Source organism: Patagioenas fasciata, chromosome 13, assembly GCF_037038585.1.
Source record: "Patagioenas fasciata isolate bPatFas1 chromosome 13, bPatFas1.hap1, whole genome shotgun sequence".
Taxonomy (NCBI): domain Eukaryota; kingdom Metazoa; phylum Chordata; class Aves; order Columbiformes; family Columbidae; genus Patagioenas; species Patagioenas fasciata.
Genome location: NC_092532.1, coordinates 8,243,677 through 8,259,010, shown reverse-complemented (window position 1 = coordinate 8,259,010; position 15,334 = coordinate 8,243,677). Strand labels below are relative to the sequence as shown.

At 46.2% G+C, this 15,334-nt stretch overlaps 2 protein-coding genes across 4 annotated transcripts; both read left to right on the top strand.

The window, feature by feature from the left end:
• The first annotated feature begins 622 nt into the window (after positions 1-622).
• On the top strand, positions 623-4,813 carry LOC136107483 (carbohydrate sulfotransferase 4-like). Its single transcript, XM_065848561.2, has 2 exons — positions 623-761; positions 2,986-4,813. The coding sequence occupies exons 1-2, from the start codon at positions 649-651 to the stop codon at positions 4,130-4,132; spliced, it is 1,260 nt and encodes a 419-aa protein (XP_065704633.1). The 5' UTR covers positions 623-648; the 3' UTR covers positions 4,133-4,813.
• A 1,908-nt stretch (positions 4,814-6,721) lies between these two features.
• On the top strand, positions 6,722-15,093 carry KARS1 (lysyl-tRNA synthetase 1). 3 transcript variants are annotated; one of them, XM_065848187.2, is made up of 14 exons: positions 6,722-7,113; positions 8,039-8,189; positions 8,384-8,549; positions 8,943-9,036; positions 9,308-9,494; positions 9,622-9,747; positions 11,604-11,723; positions 11,960-12,122; positions 12,219-12,392; positions 13,096-13,181; positions 13,841-13,926; positions 14,213-14,339; positions 14,653-14,796; positions 14,977-15,093. In XM_065848187.2, exons 1-14 carry the CDS (start codon positions 6,737-6,739, stop codon positions 15,061-15,063), a joined length of 2,088 nt encoding a protein of 695 aa, XP_065704259.1. In that variant the 5' UTR covers positions 6,722-6,736; the 3' UTR covers positions 15,064-15,093. The 3 variants fall into 3 exon arrangements, with proteins under 3 accessions (XP_065704259.1, XP_065704258.1, XP_065704256.1); XM_065848186.2 differs by lacking the exon at positions 6,722-7,113 and adding an exon at positions 7,192-7,342; XM_065848184.2 differs by lacking the exon at positions 6,722-7,113 and adding an exon at positions 7,384-7,558.
• Positions 15,094-15,334: the final 241 nt, after the last annotated feature.

Here is a 15,334-nt window from a genome sequence, read left to right as displayed (position 1 = left end):
GCTGCCCTGCTTCACTGCCTTACCTGGCACAGCCCCATTGAGCTCCAGCACCCTTGTGAATCATTAATAGGCCAAGTCGAGCTGCTCCTTTTACAGCTTCTCCTTTCATACAGTTTTCTTTCCCAGCCCCTAAATGTTTAATTCAAGGAAGGCAGATTCATAAAAGAGTCAAAAAGACTTAATGTGAATCTGCATCTGCTAGCAACACAGCAAGCAGCCAGAGCAATGGTAGGTGAATATGCACCATCTCTGCACTCCTGGTGGGCAAGGTTCTTGTTTGTCCTTTGCCTGGACACTCCATCGTCATCCCTGTTCATCCTTTCATGGAGAGCAATCTCTGTGGGAGCTTGCAATGGGACTTATAATGGAAGCAACTCTAAGTCTCCTTCATGAGATTCCTGGCCCAGCTCCTTTACTAACAGTGTTTGATCATTTGTGCTGCTGCAAGAAACTGCCATTTCTCTGCTTTGCTGCTTAGTGCAGGGTGGGGTTTTCTAGTTTAAGGCTGATCAAAGTAGGCGGGCATTGTGGAGTAGTCAGTCTTAGAGCCTGGACATACACAAATGAAGGGGACAGGAGGGGGCAGGCACAGGTGTAGGTAAGAGCAGAGTATATCTGTATCTGAGAGGGTGGAGTGCCAATGTGTGAATGCACAGCTGTCTGCGTGGCTGCCCGGAGGAGTGTACAACACAGCAGTGTACATGTGTGAGGGCAGCTTTGCTTGAATCAGGTCTGATGGTGCTTCAAGACACCTTGTTAAGGTGAGATTTTTCAACCATTTCTTGGTGTCTGGTGTGGATGCTCTGGAGCCCAGAACTGTATTCACTGCTTGTGCTCAGGAGTCTGAACTGGCGGATAATTTTTGTAAAATATTGTAAACATTTGGATGTCAGGTAATTGCTACACAATTCCTTCTGCAGGTAGAAGCTGTTGGTTTGGTTTAGATGGTAGGTCCTAATTCTCCAGACTGTCTTCTCAGTGCTCTTTCTCTGCACTTCCTGCTAATGACAATCATCCCATTTGCTCTCTGAATGGGCAGATACTGCTTCTAATTCTGCAAAAGCTGATCAAGCCAAATTGAAAAAAGGTTTGATAAAACTATGAGCAACCATCAGTGCCATGAAGACCAGTGTCTGATGCTTCTGTGGCATCAGATCCTCTTTGCTACACTTCTGCAACCACAGCAGTGAGATCTTTACTGGAGAGCTCCCCTGGCCTCGCAGAGCACTCAGTCCGGGTAGCATGAGGTATTTTGGGCTGTACTGTCCCCCACTCCTCAGACACATGTAGGTTCAACAGCCCTGTACTTGGGGACATCCCACCCACGCTCAGGTGTGTTAGGTGGGTATGTCTCCTTGAGGCTGCTTACTGCTTTCTGTAATGCTCTTTCTTTGCCAGGATCAAGTTTTTCTAAGACCTCTGTGTGTTTCTGGAAAAGCTTAAAACTCAGCTCATTTGTTTGGAGACTCTAGCTGCTCAGGCAGGCAGATCCCAATCTTTGCATTCTTGCAGGTGTGCTGTGGGAGACTCTAACATGGTGGCACTGGACCGTCGTATTTTCCAGTAGTTTCCACTCTTCATCCTTAGCACCTTGAGCTTGCCCCTGTTCGTTCTGCTCTCAGCCAAGTCCTGGCTCATCTCCCTGCCAGCAGACAGTAACCCTGTGCCTTTTTTTGTTCTGCAGCTGAGTTTGTCTCCGTCATTCTGGGCTCATCTCTGCTCTGCAGCTCTGCGAGGGCTCATATTTCACTTTTGCTATATGAAATGAACTGAATCACTTGTGATTCTTGATGTTTGAAGTAGGGAAAATATGGTTAAGCGTAAGACCTTATCCCAGCTGCCATGATCGAGAGATAGAGTGGTGAAAAATAAGGTTATGTAATTAGTATTTATTTCATATTAGGAAATGTCTGATGGAACCTCTACCTCTGCTGCCTCTTTGTTCTACCTCACCAGACACACACAACTAATTTCAGTCCTCCCCTCCCTGCGGGACAGACTGGTCAGGGCAACAATCAGATTTCTGTGCCAGCTGGTGCTCAGGCTATGAATTCTCCTCAGGCAGCATAAGGGACAATTTCCAATAGTGAAGTCATCCTCAACAGGCAGAATAGAGGTTTAGAGTGAGAAACAATGAGCAGGCTTTGGGCAGACCTTTGAGTTGGACTAACACATGTTGTACCTCTTCTCATAAAAGGCCTACACAATGAGTGTGGTCGGAGGGAGGGGTAGCAGGAGACAGTCTTTAAAAGAGAATGAAGTTAAGAAAGGCGTTAGTTTTAGTTAAGCCTGCCTGCCCAAAGATGGAGGAGATAAACCCTCATGGGCCTTTCTAGCAAAATTGCCTCTGATGTTCTGATGGTGAAGGAGATATTGCTGTTCTTGGATTTATTACAGTGCCAAATAACTTCCTTTTGTGTTTGAGTTTTTGCCTGGAATGACAAAAAATGTTTCCTGAAATTCCAAAAAGAATATAAGCAAAGAAATGGAAACCTACATTGTATTTTTACAGCATTCTGGCATAAAAATAATTGTAAACAGTGGTCAGAACAGGAGCTTAAAAGTAATGATGTGGAACTGTTGAATCCTCCACAAAACTCGTTCCATCTTTCCTCCCTAAAAATTTCCAGATTAATGTCTGCAGGGATTGTGTACACTGAGTACACGTTTGTGTACACTGACTTATTTCAATACACTGAACTAACTCTTAAAACTTTGATAAAATTGCAGACAAGATTTCGAGTGATCTTCTAGGACTACGTTAAAATGGCTTACTGACAAACAGTGCTCTTGTCCCAGAAAACTTTCAGCCCTGTGGTATTTATGTCCTTTCCAAAGACACCTTGTGCTGTGGTTGTCACAATATCGCCAGTAGCGAGGCAGCTTTCCAAAACCCTGAGTGTGTGTGGGGGAAAGGCAGGAGCCTGATTCACCACATCCTGCTTTCTTGATGGTGCTGTGATGCTGAACTTCCCGTCTCTGCAGGTCCCTTGCAACCATGGTGAAGCCTAGAAGAGTGCAGCTGCTTCTGATCCTGGCGGTTCTGTCTTTCCTTCTGATCTACTTTCTACCCTGCAGCAACAATGCCATCACGGAAGTAAAACCTTCTCCAGTCCACATCCTCATTCTTTCCTCCTGGCGGTCAGGATCTTCCTTCACTGGACAAATCTTCAGCCAGCACCCTAGCGTCTTCTACCTGATGGAGCCTGCGTGGCATGTGTGGGTTTCGATGTACCAGAACAGTGCTGAAGTCTTACGCATGGCGGTGCGGGACCTAGTCCGGTCGGTGTTTCTGTGTGACATGTCTGTGTTTGATGCTTACATGTCTAGCCAGAAGAAAAAGTCTGATTTATTTCAGTGGGAGTCAAGCCGAGCATTGTGCTCCCCCCCAGCCTGTGACTTGTTCAGTCGCAGTGACATAATCACTGCAGACAACTGCAGAATAATCTGTGGCGAGTACCCATTCAGCAAGGTGGAGGAAGCCTGTAAAACCTACAGCCATGTTGTCATCAAGGAGGTTCGGTTCTTTGACCTGAAAGTTCTCTACCCTCTTCTCACTGATCCGTCCCTGAACCTCAAAATCATTCACTTGGTACGCGATCCTCGAGCTGTGTTCAGATCCCGACAGAATACAGTGGCAAACCTGAAACGCGACAGTGACATTGTTGTGGGGTCCCAGAGGACACAGGGAGAAATGGGGCCCTACAACACAATGGAAGTGATCTGCAAAAGCCACGCTGAGATTTACAAGGCAGGCAGCCAAGCCACTCCCAGCTTCCTGAAAGATCGCTACCTGCTGGTTCGCTATGAAGACATAGTCAGAGACCCACTAGCAAGGGTTGCTCAGATGTACAGGTTTGCAGGACTCCATTTCACACCTGAGCTTCAGAAGTGGGTGCACAACATCACCCATGGGAAGGGACAGGGAGCACAGGCCTTTGATATTGGGTCCAGAGATGCGCTGAAAGTATCCCAGGCCTGGAGGAAGGCCCTTCCCTTCCAGAAAATAGAGAAAGTGCAAAATTTGTGCAAGGATGTGATGGACTTGCTGGGCTACAGGCTTGTTCAGTCTGAAAAAGAGCAAAAAAATATGTCGCTGGATCTTTTGTTTGCTCGGAACTCCTCTGAGTAACAAATTCTGAAGGCAGAAAAGCTGCTGTCTGCACCTACTCTCTGAAGGCTGCAAAGTGGAGAACTGTTTACTAAAGCAAAGGAGGACAGACGTGTATGCACGTGTGTAAGAGTGTGCACACGGATGTGCTGTTCAAGCACAAATAACATGGGAACCCTGACTCATAAGAGCTCTCTCGGCAGCACAGGGTCACTCTCCAAGGCCCCTGGAAGCTTAGTCGCAATGGAGGTGGAAGAAACACAAACCTGTTTTCCAAATTAAGTCCCTGATTTACGCGAAAGAGGAAGTATGTATAGGGTGGAGCAAAGAGAATGCCGAAGGAGAGGGACAAGACAGCCAAATACTAGTGGAACTACGTGGAGCAATTGCACTGCAAAGAGGAGGAGATATAAATGGAAGCTGAATAAAGAGAACATCATTTATTGTGCTGACCAGGATATGCAATCGCCAGAAGAAGTGCAAGGATGATCAGACATTTGTTTCTGGAAAGGTCCTTTTTTTGGAATGGTTGAGTTTTCAAGCCCAGGGGGTTTATTTGGTTTTTTGTTTTGTTTTCTCCATTCTTGTGCCTAGTCATCCAGCCTTGGTGGCAATGTTGGCAAAATGTTTGTGTTTATTTACTATATAATGGAAAAACAATAAAATCAGCTGTAGTTGAAAATAAAAGCTCCTAGGTTTGCATATGGGGATCAATTTCTGGGACTATGTGAGTTCATTTATTTTTCAGCTGAAATAATTCTGTCTTCTGGCTTTCCAAAACAAGAATAGTTGTTCTCCTGGGAGATCTCACAGTCTACGTGTGTTACTGAGAAGAATTCATGTTAAGGTTGAGACTGTAAAGACAAGGTAAGGACACAGATTGCATTGGTGTAAGTACTGGAACCGGGAAGATAGGTTAATGGCAGCGGACTCAAGAAGCTGAGAGGAGTAAACTCTGCTTTTATACCAATGAAGTGTAAGATGGAGAAGTCACCAATCAAAGGGACATTTAAAAAATTACTCTGGTATTCCTGTCCATTGCTTTTCAGCCTGATGCATGCAATCAGTTCTTCACTGGTAACTTACAGGTACAGCAACATACACGTAGGACTGTCTGCTGGTTTATATTGTAGATATACACTTTGCACTTTAAAGCAAATTTTCAGTGCAAACTTAGTATTGGATAGAACCCTTCTCTTCAACATTTTCTACTTTTAAATGTTTAGTGTACTCAATATTACAAAAAAAATCAAATACAGGCCTTTCATAGAAAAAATATTTTAAAGCATTTCTGAAACTTTAGAATGTTGCATCATTTTCTATCACATTCGCATTTCTGAAATGACTTTATTTAAAATTCTTGCCACAGTCCTAGATTAATCATTCTCCTCTGCTTTGCTAACTTTTCCTAAATGCTACCCGCTTTGCTACATTTTCGGCTCCAAATTTTGCTATCAATTTACTTCTGACACGTTCATCCTCTTTTTGCAGTTCCAAATCATCCTCTCTGTTCCATATAGGGTGCCCATCCAAGCGCTGCCCTGTCTGCAAAAAATACGATGTAGTTTCCACTTCACCAGTATTTTTCAGAAAAGCCTGTGTAACAGTGAACAGGTCCATGCCGAACTTTTCCATGAAGTGCTGCATAGTTTTTACTGCTTCTCCCACCACATCAGAAGAAGAGCAAGTGCTTGTTGGTCCTTCTTCCTTTTGTAATTGAGTGTCAGGGAGAGTAGAGTCCTCTTGCCCAGTTTTCAAAACAGAGGCTGCTTCTCCTGGGGACTTTCCATCTCCATCTTGTGTAGAAAGTTCTTCTGAAAGGTATGAAGCGTCACTTCCTGACTAAAAGTAAGATAAGAAGAGTCATCAATGAGACACAGTGTTTTTTGGCAAGCTTCTTTTATTACTGCTACCCAACCACATTCCACTATGACTCTACAGTACACAAAAATCTCAGGATTTAGTAGACACAGTAAAATTCAGTAACTGAAGTGAAGCTGTATGTGTTTACGACGATATACAATATCACAGAGAGGCATAAAATACAAGGGAGAATCTGAACGAACTAGGTATAAAAGGTAAATGTTAATGCAACTGCAGGAACATTTTATGCATGAGTTGATGGGATGATTTCCATTGGCTAATACAGTTTTCAATGGGACAATGCTGTCACATTAAGTTCAAGTTAATTGGGCAGGAAATCAAACTAATAAAATATGTGGCAGCAAGGCACCACCTGTTGTAAAACATGTAACTTATGACTTACATGAAGCTGCACCTGGCCATAACAGAGGGAAGTCATGGTGTAAAGTCACTAAAGAAGATAATTCTGACTTCTTATCGTGCCGTTATGTGACAAGCAGGGAGGCCTCACCCCGAGCAGGATCCCCCACACTCACCTCCATGCTCTCGAACTCCCGGTTCAACGCCTCGAACAGCACCGTGCCCTGGGCGGTCTCCTCCGGCTGCGGCGGCTCTGCGGGAACACGCGGGCATCGGCTGCGGGCCGCCCCGGGGCCCAGCCCCGGCCCCGGCGCCCTCCCCGCAGCCCGGCCGCCCCTCAGCCGCGCTGCCCTCTGCTCACCGCCGAGCAGCGGCCGCAGACGCCGCAGGTAGCGGTCCCGCATGGCCTGCCAGCTATGCCGCGTCAGCGCGGCCCGCTCCAGCTCCTTCCACAGCGCCCGGCCGCCGGCCCTGGCCGCGCCCCGCCCCCGCACCGCGCGCAGCAGCGCCGCGTCCTCCGCCTCCGTGAAGACGAGGCGGCCCCGCGGGGAACCGGCGGACGAGGCGGGCGGCGCGGCGGGCAGCCGGAAGGGCTCCAGCGGCAGCCGCTGGTTGCGCTCCACGCACTCCGTCACGTACTCGGTGGAGACAGCCCCGCCGGGCGCCGCCTCGCCGGGCTGCGCCAGGAGCACGGCTCCCGGCTCCTGCACGCGGCACAGCCGCCCGCCGCCCGCCAGCACCAGCGGCGCCAGGCGCAGCTTGGCCAGCCCGGGCCGCACGTAGAACCGCATCGGGCTCCCGTCGTCCCACAGGAACAGCGACCGCGACCGCGCCATCTCCGCGTCCCCCTGTCGCGCCATCTCCGCGTCCCCCTGTCCCGCCATCGCCGCGCCGGGCGCGCAGGCGCGGACGCGCCGGAAGGGCGGCTGAAGCTGGAGCCGAGAAGATGGAGGCCGCGGCAGAGCGCGCCGGCGAGGCGGCGGAGACTGAGTCGCGCCTCAGCAAAAAGTGAGGGAGGGTGCGCGGGCAGGTGGAGCCGCGCCGGGCTGGGGAGGCCAGGCCAGGCGAAGCGGAGCCCAGCCGGTGTCCGGCCGACCCGCCGCGTGTGTCCGCCGGGTGACCGCCGCCGTGCGCCATGCTGAGTGCCGCCGTGCGGCTCCTTGGCGGGGTCTGCCGGGCCGCGCCCGCGCTGCCATGGCGCCAGGCGCTCCATGACCAACGCAGGTCGGTGCTTCGCGCTCTGGCTGCGCCAGCTGCTCGTGCAGTCCCGGCCGGGTCGGGAGCCGCGGGAAATGCCGCGCCGGGCCGGGCCGCCAAGGGGGCTCCGGGGACCCCAAGCAGCGCCGGGCGTTTTTCAGTGCAGTTTGCCTTATGTCATTATATGCTACGTGGGGCTGCTTGGCGGGTGTGTACTAAACGGCCCCTGGAAGGTCCCTGGGCACGTAGGCACTCACACTCAAGGTCTGTTTATATAGCGTTTAATTCAGTTTTAACTTTCTCTGAGAATTTCTGTCTCATAGGAGATAAACTAAAATAGTTGAAAGAAGAAAATGCTTAGATATGCTTAAGTATTTAATTAGCTTTTGGGCTGGGTAAGAGAAGTGACAGGGTTACTTGTACAGTAAGCTTTTGGCAGAATCCTGTCGTGTTTCCCTGTAGAAGTATCAAAATAGCTGCTGCATCTGGTTTCCTTCTCTTTCGCAGTGAGCTGAAGAGACGCTTAAAGGCTGAGAGAAAAACAGCTGAAAAAGAGGCAAAGCAGAAAGAACAAAGTGAAAAACATTCAAATAAGCCTGCCTTGACTTCTGACTCTGAGAATAACATTGGTGCTGATGAGGAAAGCTTGGATCCCAATGTGAGCATCTGGCTTCATGCTTATTATTGTTCTGAGAATAAACTATTTTTTTTTTTTATTCAAGGGGAACTAAATGGCTAAAGAGGGGAGACTTATGTATTCCTAGATAAGGGCAGCTGTGTTTTATTCTACAGCCTGTAAAATACTTTCAGTTTCTAACAACATCATTTATATTTTATTGTTTCTGGTGACAGCAATACTTCAAGATCCGCAGCAATGCAGTCCAGCAGCTGAAGAGCACCAGTGAAGACCCCTATCCCCACAAGTTCCATGTCGACTTATCTCTGTCAGATTTTATAGAGAACTACAGTCACCTGCAGCCAGGAGATCACCTGACAGATGTTACAGTGAGAGTAGCAGGTAAAGGCTTATCTGGGATACAGAAATATAGTTTCTTGCTTTGCTAAACCAAGTCTTAGCTGCTTTCGGTGATAGGGTGGTCTATGTTCAAATTTTCTTGGTCTCCTCTTACTCGATCATGAAGTCTGTAGCAGTGTTTATTCAGACTGAGTGGACCTGTGCAACATCCCTTATAACTGCAAGATCAAATTGTGATAAGAATTCCAGGACCCCAAACTCAAATGGTCCTTTGTGCACTGGTATTAATTTTGAGACTTAACTGCTTCTCTTTCACAGTTAGTGATCAAGTTCAGAGCTGATGATCCTTTGTCCAAGTGATGATACTGTGGCTTTTGCCCCTGTATCCTCTGCTGGGGACTCTTTTCCTGATGTCCTGCATACTTTGATATTTAGGTCGAATCCACGCAAAGCGTGCCTCTGGAGGGAAGCTGATTTTCTATGATCTTCGTGGCGAAGGGGTTAAATTGCAGGTCATGGCAAATTCCAGGTAAGCAGAGGTATTCCCCATAGCATTTTAAACTGAACTGTAGTCTGGCACCTGGAGATCTGTATCTGGCCGTTCTATTCCTTCATCTTCTTAGGCTTTTCGTCTATGGTTTGGCTTAGGCAGCCAAGTAATGTTTTGCTTAGGGTGTTGTGGCTGGATTTCCTGCTAGAAGAATCATCATTTTAAAGGATTTCGTCTGGGGAGAGACTTGTGGACAGTTTGGAATGTTGAATTTTAAACAAAACTGCTTACCTGGGTTTTGTAATTACAGGCTCTACAAATCTGAACAAGAGTATTTCCGTATTAACAACAAGCTGCGTCGTGGGGACATTATTGGTGTAGAGGGGAACCCTGGAAAAACAAAGAAAGGGGAACTGAGTATTATTCCTTATGAAATAACTCTGTTGTCTCCATGCCTGCACATGTTGCCTCATCTTCATTTTGGCCTCAAAGATAAGGTACTTGTCATGACCTTTTATATCTGTCCATGATATCAGTCAACAAAAGAAAGGTTTTGGTTTGGTATTTTTTTCTTTTGGCAGCACATTTTGTCCAGCTGGTTCTAAAGATATTTGTTCTTTTCAGGAAACTAGGTATCGTCAGAGATACTTGGATTTAATTCTTAATGATTACGTGAGGCAGAAATTTATAACCCGTGCAAAGATCATTACATATATTCGGAGCTTTCTGGATGAGTTGGGCTTCCTTGAGGTAAGACTTCAGTGTTTGTTTCTCTCTGCATACTGAATATGTTTAGAGCTTTTCAGCTCCAAGGATGCTTTATATTCAGGCTTGTATGAAAAATATTTACAGAAGTGAAAATAATTACCTCAGCATGGTTTTTTGTCAGTTTAATGTAATGGGAGCTATTCCTTTCCTATGTTTTTAAAATTAAGACTATTCCTCGGGAAATTTCTTTCCAGGTAGTACTTCAAACTACTGCTGTCCTTTCCACATTTCAGTAAATCAAGGTGTACATAACATATTTGAAATGGTAGTTTGCCTGTGGACGTAAATGCAGGTTTTGCTTCCTGTAAGTAAAGTTGATTTTATTATAAGATCTATTGCAGAGTAGCATATGAGAAAATAATACTAGCTCTGCTCTCTGCTTTGTCCAGATTCTTGGTTGTGCTTTACAATCAGCAAAATGATTAGAACTTAATGTAGCTTATTTACAAGTATTCATCAACTGAATCTGCAAAAGCCAGTGAGAGTTTTCTGAGAGCAGTGGGAATCCAAACCTGAGCTTTGTCATTAAAGCAACTACACATACAACAGAGATGTCTTTCTTTTATTTGTATTTGGAAAAAAAACCAAACCCAAATAATTCTTAATCTAGTACTTACGGATTTTACTGTTCTGATAACTTAATAAAAAAGGACTGTAAGGGTCCTTCTCAATTTATATGAAGTTTTGTTTTGTTACTGGAATAATGGAATAAGTTACTTAGGCTTGGTGAGAATGTTGGAAATAAAATAAAAAGCAGAGAACTCAGCCTACTATATGATAGGGTGCAATCTGAGCAGTGCTCAGATTACCAGCACTCCATATGGCACAGTGTAGTGTCATGCCAAGAACAGATAATAGTTAATTTTGAGAAAAATTAGCCAAATTGTCATTGTCAGTTCCAGGGACGGGGCATCCACAGCTTCTCCGGGCAGCCTGTTCCAGTATCTCACCACACTCATCGTGAAATATTTCTTACTTAGGTCTGGTCTAAACCTGCCTTCTTTCAGTTTAAAACTTTTCCCCCTTGTCGTGTCACTACAGGCCTTGGTAAGAAGTTCCTCTGTGCCTTTCTTGTAAGCCCCCTTTACATATCGAAAGGCTTCAAGAATGTTGTCCCGGAACCTTCTCTTCTCCAGGCCGAACACCCCAGCTGTCCCAGCCTGTCCTCCCAGCAGAGCTGTTCCAGCCACCTGACAGTTTCTGTGGCTCCTCTGGACCTGCTCCAGCATGTCCCCCTCTTCCCTGTGCTGGGGACCCCAGAGCTGGAGGCCTCACCAGAGCAGAGCAGAGGGGGAACCTCCTCCTGGACCTGCTGCAGCCCAGGGCACAGTTGGCTTTCTGGCCTGCAGGCAAACTTTGCCAGGTCACCTCCAATTTTTCTTGCACCAGCAGCCCCGAGCTGTTCTCCACAGGGCTGTTCCCAACCCCTTCATTCCCCAGGCTGTACTGACACCGGGGGTGCCCCAGCCCAGCTGCAGGAGCTTGCACTTGGCCTTGTTGAACTTCATTTTCTGCAGAGATGATTTTGTGACAATGATGCAGCCCGCTTCCTGGCTCTGGTAATGTGAACCCAGCAGGTTCGCATTTATACTAAATACAAATGATTGTTAACGGCAACAAATAGTTGAAGTTATTTGTCTTTACTGACTGCATGGGGAAAGTGATCTTTAGTTCAGAATTGTTTGCATACAGTGGAATGTCAATAAGTGAAATACTGAGGTTTTTTTTATCAAAGATAGCTGTGGTTGGTTGCTTTGTTTGTTCTATAGAGTTCTGCTTTGAAAACAGGGCATTGAGGTAGGAGCCTGTTAAATTATTTTTGTTGTTGTTATTTACAGGTTGAAACTCCTATGATGAATGTAATTCCAGGTGGAGCTGTGGCAAAACCTTTTATCACATACCACAATGAACTGGATATGAATTTATATATGAGAATTGCTCCAGAGCTCTACCATAAGGTAAAAATGCAAGCCTCTCATGGCTAAGCCTATATTCTTCAGACTCTTGTGATCTTATTCTAGAAAAAGAAATGTAGCTAAAATAAGGATTATTCTTGGAGAAAGGTGGACTCGTTGGATTGGAAAAAATGGAATGTATCTTGAAGAATATTTGTAAGGTTTCATTGCAGTTGTCTGTGTTTGAGCTCTCTTTAGTTGTTTTAAAAGTATGTTTACTGGAATTTCCTTTTGTTTAGATGTTGGTTGTTGGAGGCTTGGACAGAGTATATGAAATTGGGCGTCAGTTCCGGAATGAAGGAATTGATTTGACTCACAACCCTGAGTTCACAACTTGTGAATTCTATATGGCTTATGCGGACTACCACGACTTGATGGAAATTACAGAGAAGTTGCTTTCAGGTGACATCTGCAGTATTAATTTAAAAAGAGTAAGAATCTCTGGAAGAATTGCATATTATGCGGCATACTTTTCTAAACTTCAGATTCCTTTTGTAGGGATGGTGAAACATATTACTGGAGGTTACAAGATCACTTATCATCCAGATGGTCAAGATGGACAGGCCTATGAGATAGATTTTACCCCTCCCTTCCGGCGAATTAGCATGGTGTATGATCTGGAAAAGGTCCTGGGAGTGAAATTTCCATCAGCTGAGTACTTTGATACTGAAGGTTAGATGCTGAGTGTGAATGTACTGTAATTTTTTCTTAACAGAAAAATGGCAAATGGCCCTGAGTTCTGAGCCTGCAGTCTGTCAGCTGCTCTTCTGAGGTGGTACTGGCACACGGGGTTGCTTTGCTCTGGTCTGTCTGTCACCCAAGACTCCAGGAAGAAGCCTTCGTGCCTTGCAGTTGATGGCAGGATCTGACTCTTTTGCTTCTTCCTTTGTTTAGTGTATGTGATGCTGTGTGCTCAAGAGGCATTATCTGTGGACTTCCTGATCTGCTGAAGAGATCCAGCTTTTTATTGTTTTTTCTGTCTTTTCTTTAGTTAACTTTCCATGCCTATGATCATAAGTCAGGAGTATGATTATTTTGAGTGTGTGTGCTGTTTTATTCCTGGAATCCAGAGCTTTAATGAAACAAGTTCATACACTTTTCGGTGATTACCACCCTCCTCCTCTCCCCCAAGTAATAATGTCCAGCAGTCGTTTGGGGTTGTGCCTAACTGTCATCAAGCTTCTCAGATATAAGATGACTTACATTGTAGTGTAAACCGAATAAAAACAAACACTATTTTTGCTCATGTTTTCCACAATGGATACCATTAAGATCTTATAAATCACTCTGAGGCATGTTAAAGGATGTAGAAAGAAAAAAAAAAAAAAGTGGTTACCTCGGTGGCTTTTCTAATTTTTGTCTATAACAATTTCAGAGACTCGCAGATTCTTTGATGACCTTTGTACAGAGAAAAATGTTGAGTGTCCACCTCCCAGGACAACAGCCAGGCTTCTTGACAGAGTAAGTAAAGGTGGTGTTTATATAATCCTAATGTCTTTGAAGGTCTACCTGTATCAACAGAAGTCTCTTTGTAGCAAAAGTTTAGCTGCATCTGAGAAAACAAGCTGAAATGCACTCCAGCTATTTCTGTATCACAGCGAGAAAGCTTGTTGTGTCAAAGTCTTTTTTTTGTGTTGTCTACACCAAAATGTAGTTTACTAATTCCTGATTAATGTAAGCGCTAGAGGATTTTAATTTGATAACTGGTCTCTTGTGCTTAAAGCAGGTTAGCTTTATCTTATGTCAGTTTTGTCTGTGAGATCTGTGCATTTGTATGTACCTACCAAACTGGTAGACTTATCATGCAGTTCTTCTATCAGCTGTATTGTCTTTTCATTAGTACCCAAAATATTGCCTGATAACTGTTTTTCTGCTGCTTTTCCTATTTGCCATTGTTGTAATGTCCAAGTTGAATTATGTTATGTTTTATACAAGTTTTGCTATGTAATTTTTTAATCCAACTAGAACACACTCTGTTAATGAAGACATTACCATGGTCAGGAATTACTAGTTGAGAAACTTTTCAGTTTTATGGTACTTTCCTCAGTAGTGAAGAGACGGAAGTAGGATGTCTGGGGAAGGCAGTACTCTATGTAATTGTTTTGCTTTCTGTTTCCCAGTTAGTTGGCGAATTCCTGGAAGTCACTTGTATCAACCCTACATTCATCTGCGATCACCCACAGGTCATGAGTCCTCTAGCGAAATGGTGAGACCATGAGACACTGTCGCTGTGTAACTCTTTTAAACCCTCTACTCCTATTTTATTAAAAAAGGAAAACCAAAATCACATGTGGAAACAGAGATTTTGATGTTGTATGCCAGTTTGTGAGTTCTGACACCAGCCGAGACAGATGTTGGTTCCATTGTTCAGGGAAGAGGTGCTGGTGCTGCAGCTGTTACTGCGGAGTGTGGGCAATCCTGGAGTAACGTACGTGCTCTTTGCTTCCGTAGAGACGCTCATTGTAAGGCATGGTTGTTTTGTCATCTCATAGGCATCGCTCTCATCAGGGACTAACGGAACGCTTTGAACTCTTTGTAATGAGGAAGGAAGTGTGCAATGCATACACAGAACTTAATGATCCTTTCCGGCAGCGGCAGCTTTTTGAGGATCAGGCCAAGGTACGGTGTCTTGCTGATAGTGAAGCAGTGATATAGGCATGTAAGGAACTAATATTTTCTATGTCTATTCCAAATCTGTCATTAGCCCCTGCTGCTGAAAAGGGTTGCTGCTACTTTGAGTGAGTGCTTCTCACTCAAGTGAAAGCCTGTCATTAAAACTTAATTCCTTTTAAAGATATCTTGCTCTCTAAGAGAGATTCCTTCATCTGTTTCTCACGCAGCTGTCAATTCCCCCTTTTTTGGTAGAGGTTAGCAGGAGTGGTACTATGTGCCTCTGTATAACCCTCCTTTTACTATTAATTTGCTTGTTTAGGCAAAAGCTGCAGGTGATGATGAAGCCATGTTTATTGATGAAAATTTCTGTACTGCGCTGGAGTATGGCCTTCCTCCTACAGCCGGCTGGGGCATGGGAATCGATCGCTTTGCCATGTTCCTTACGGATTCCAATAACATCAAGGTAAATTTTAGAAATGGCAGTGCCTACTGCTAGCTCTGTCAAGAGCAGGGGACAGGGTTCTGCTCAGCTGGCCATCTCTTCTAGAACAAGTTATGGGCCTGGGGCTGCTCTGGCCAGTTGTGCCCATGGGGTCTCACTCCCCAGGGCCCTGGGGCCTGCTGACACTGTCCCTGTTCGCAGGAGGTGCTCCTGTTCCCCGCCATGAAGCCGGAGGACAACAAGAAGGAGGTGCAGCCCGGCGCTCCGCCCGAAGGCACCTCGGTGTGAGCGCGGGACTCAATAAACGGACTGACCGGCGCCTCGTGTCTGCTCTGTGCGCGTGCGCGGGGGAGGCGGGCTGCGCGTGCGCGGGGGAGGCGGGCTGCGCGTGCGCGGGGGAGGCGGGCTGCGCGTGCGCGGGGGAGGCGGGCTGCGCGTGCGCGGGGGAGGCGGGCTGCGCGTGCGCGGGGGAGGCGGGCTGCGCGTGCGCGGGGGAGGCGGGCTGCGCGTGCGCGGGGGAGGCGGGCTGCGCGTGCGCGGGGGAGGCGGGCTGCGCGTG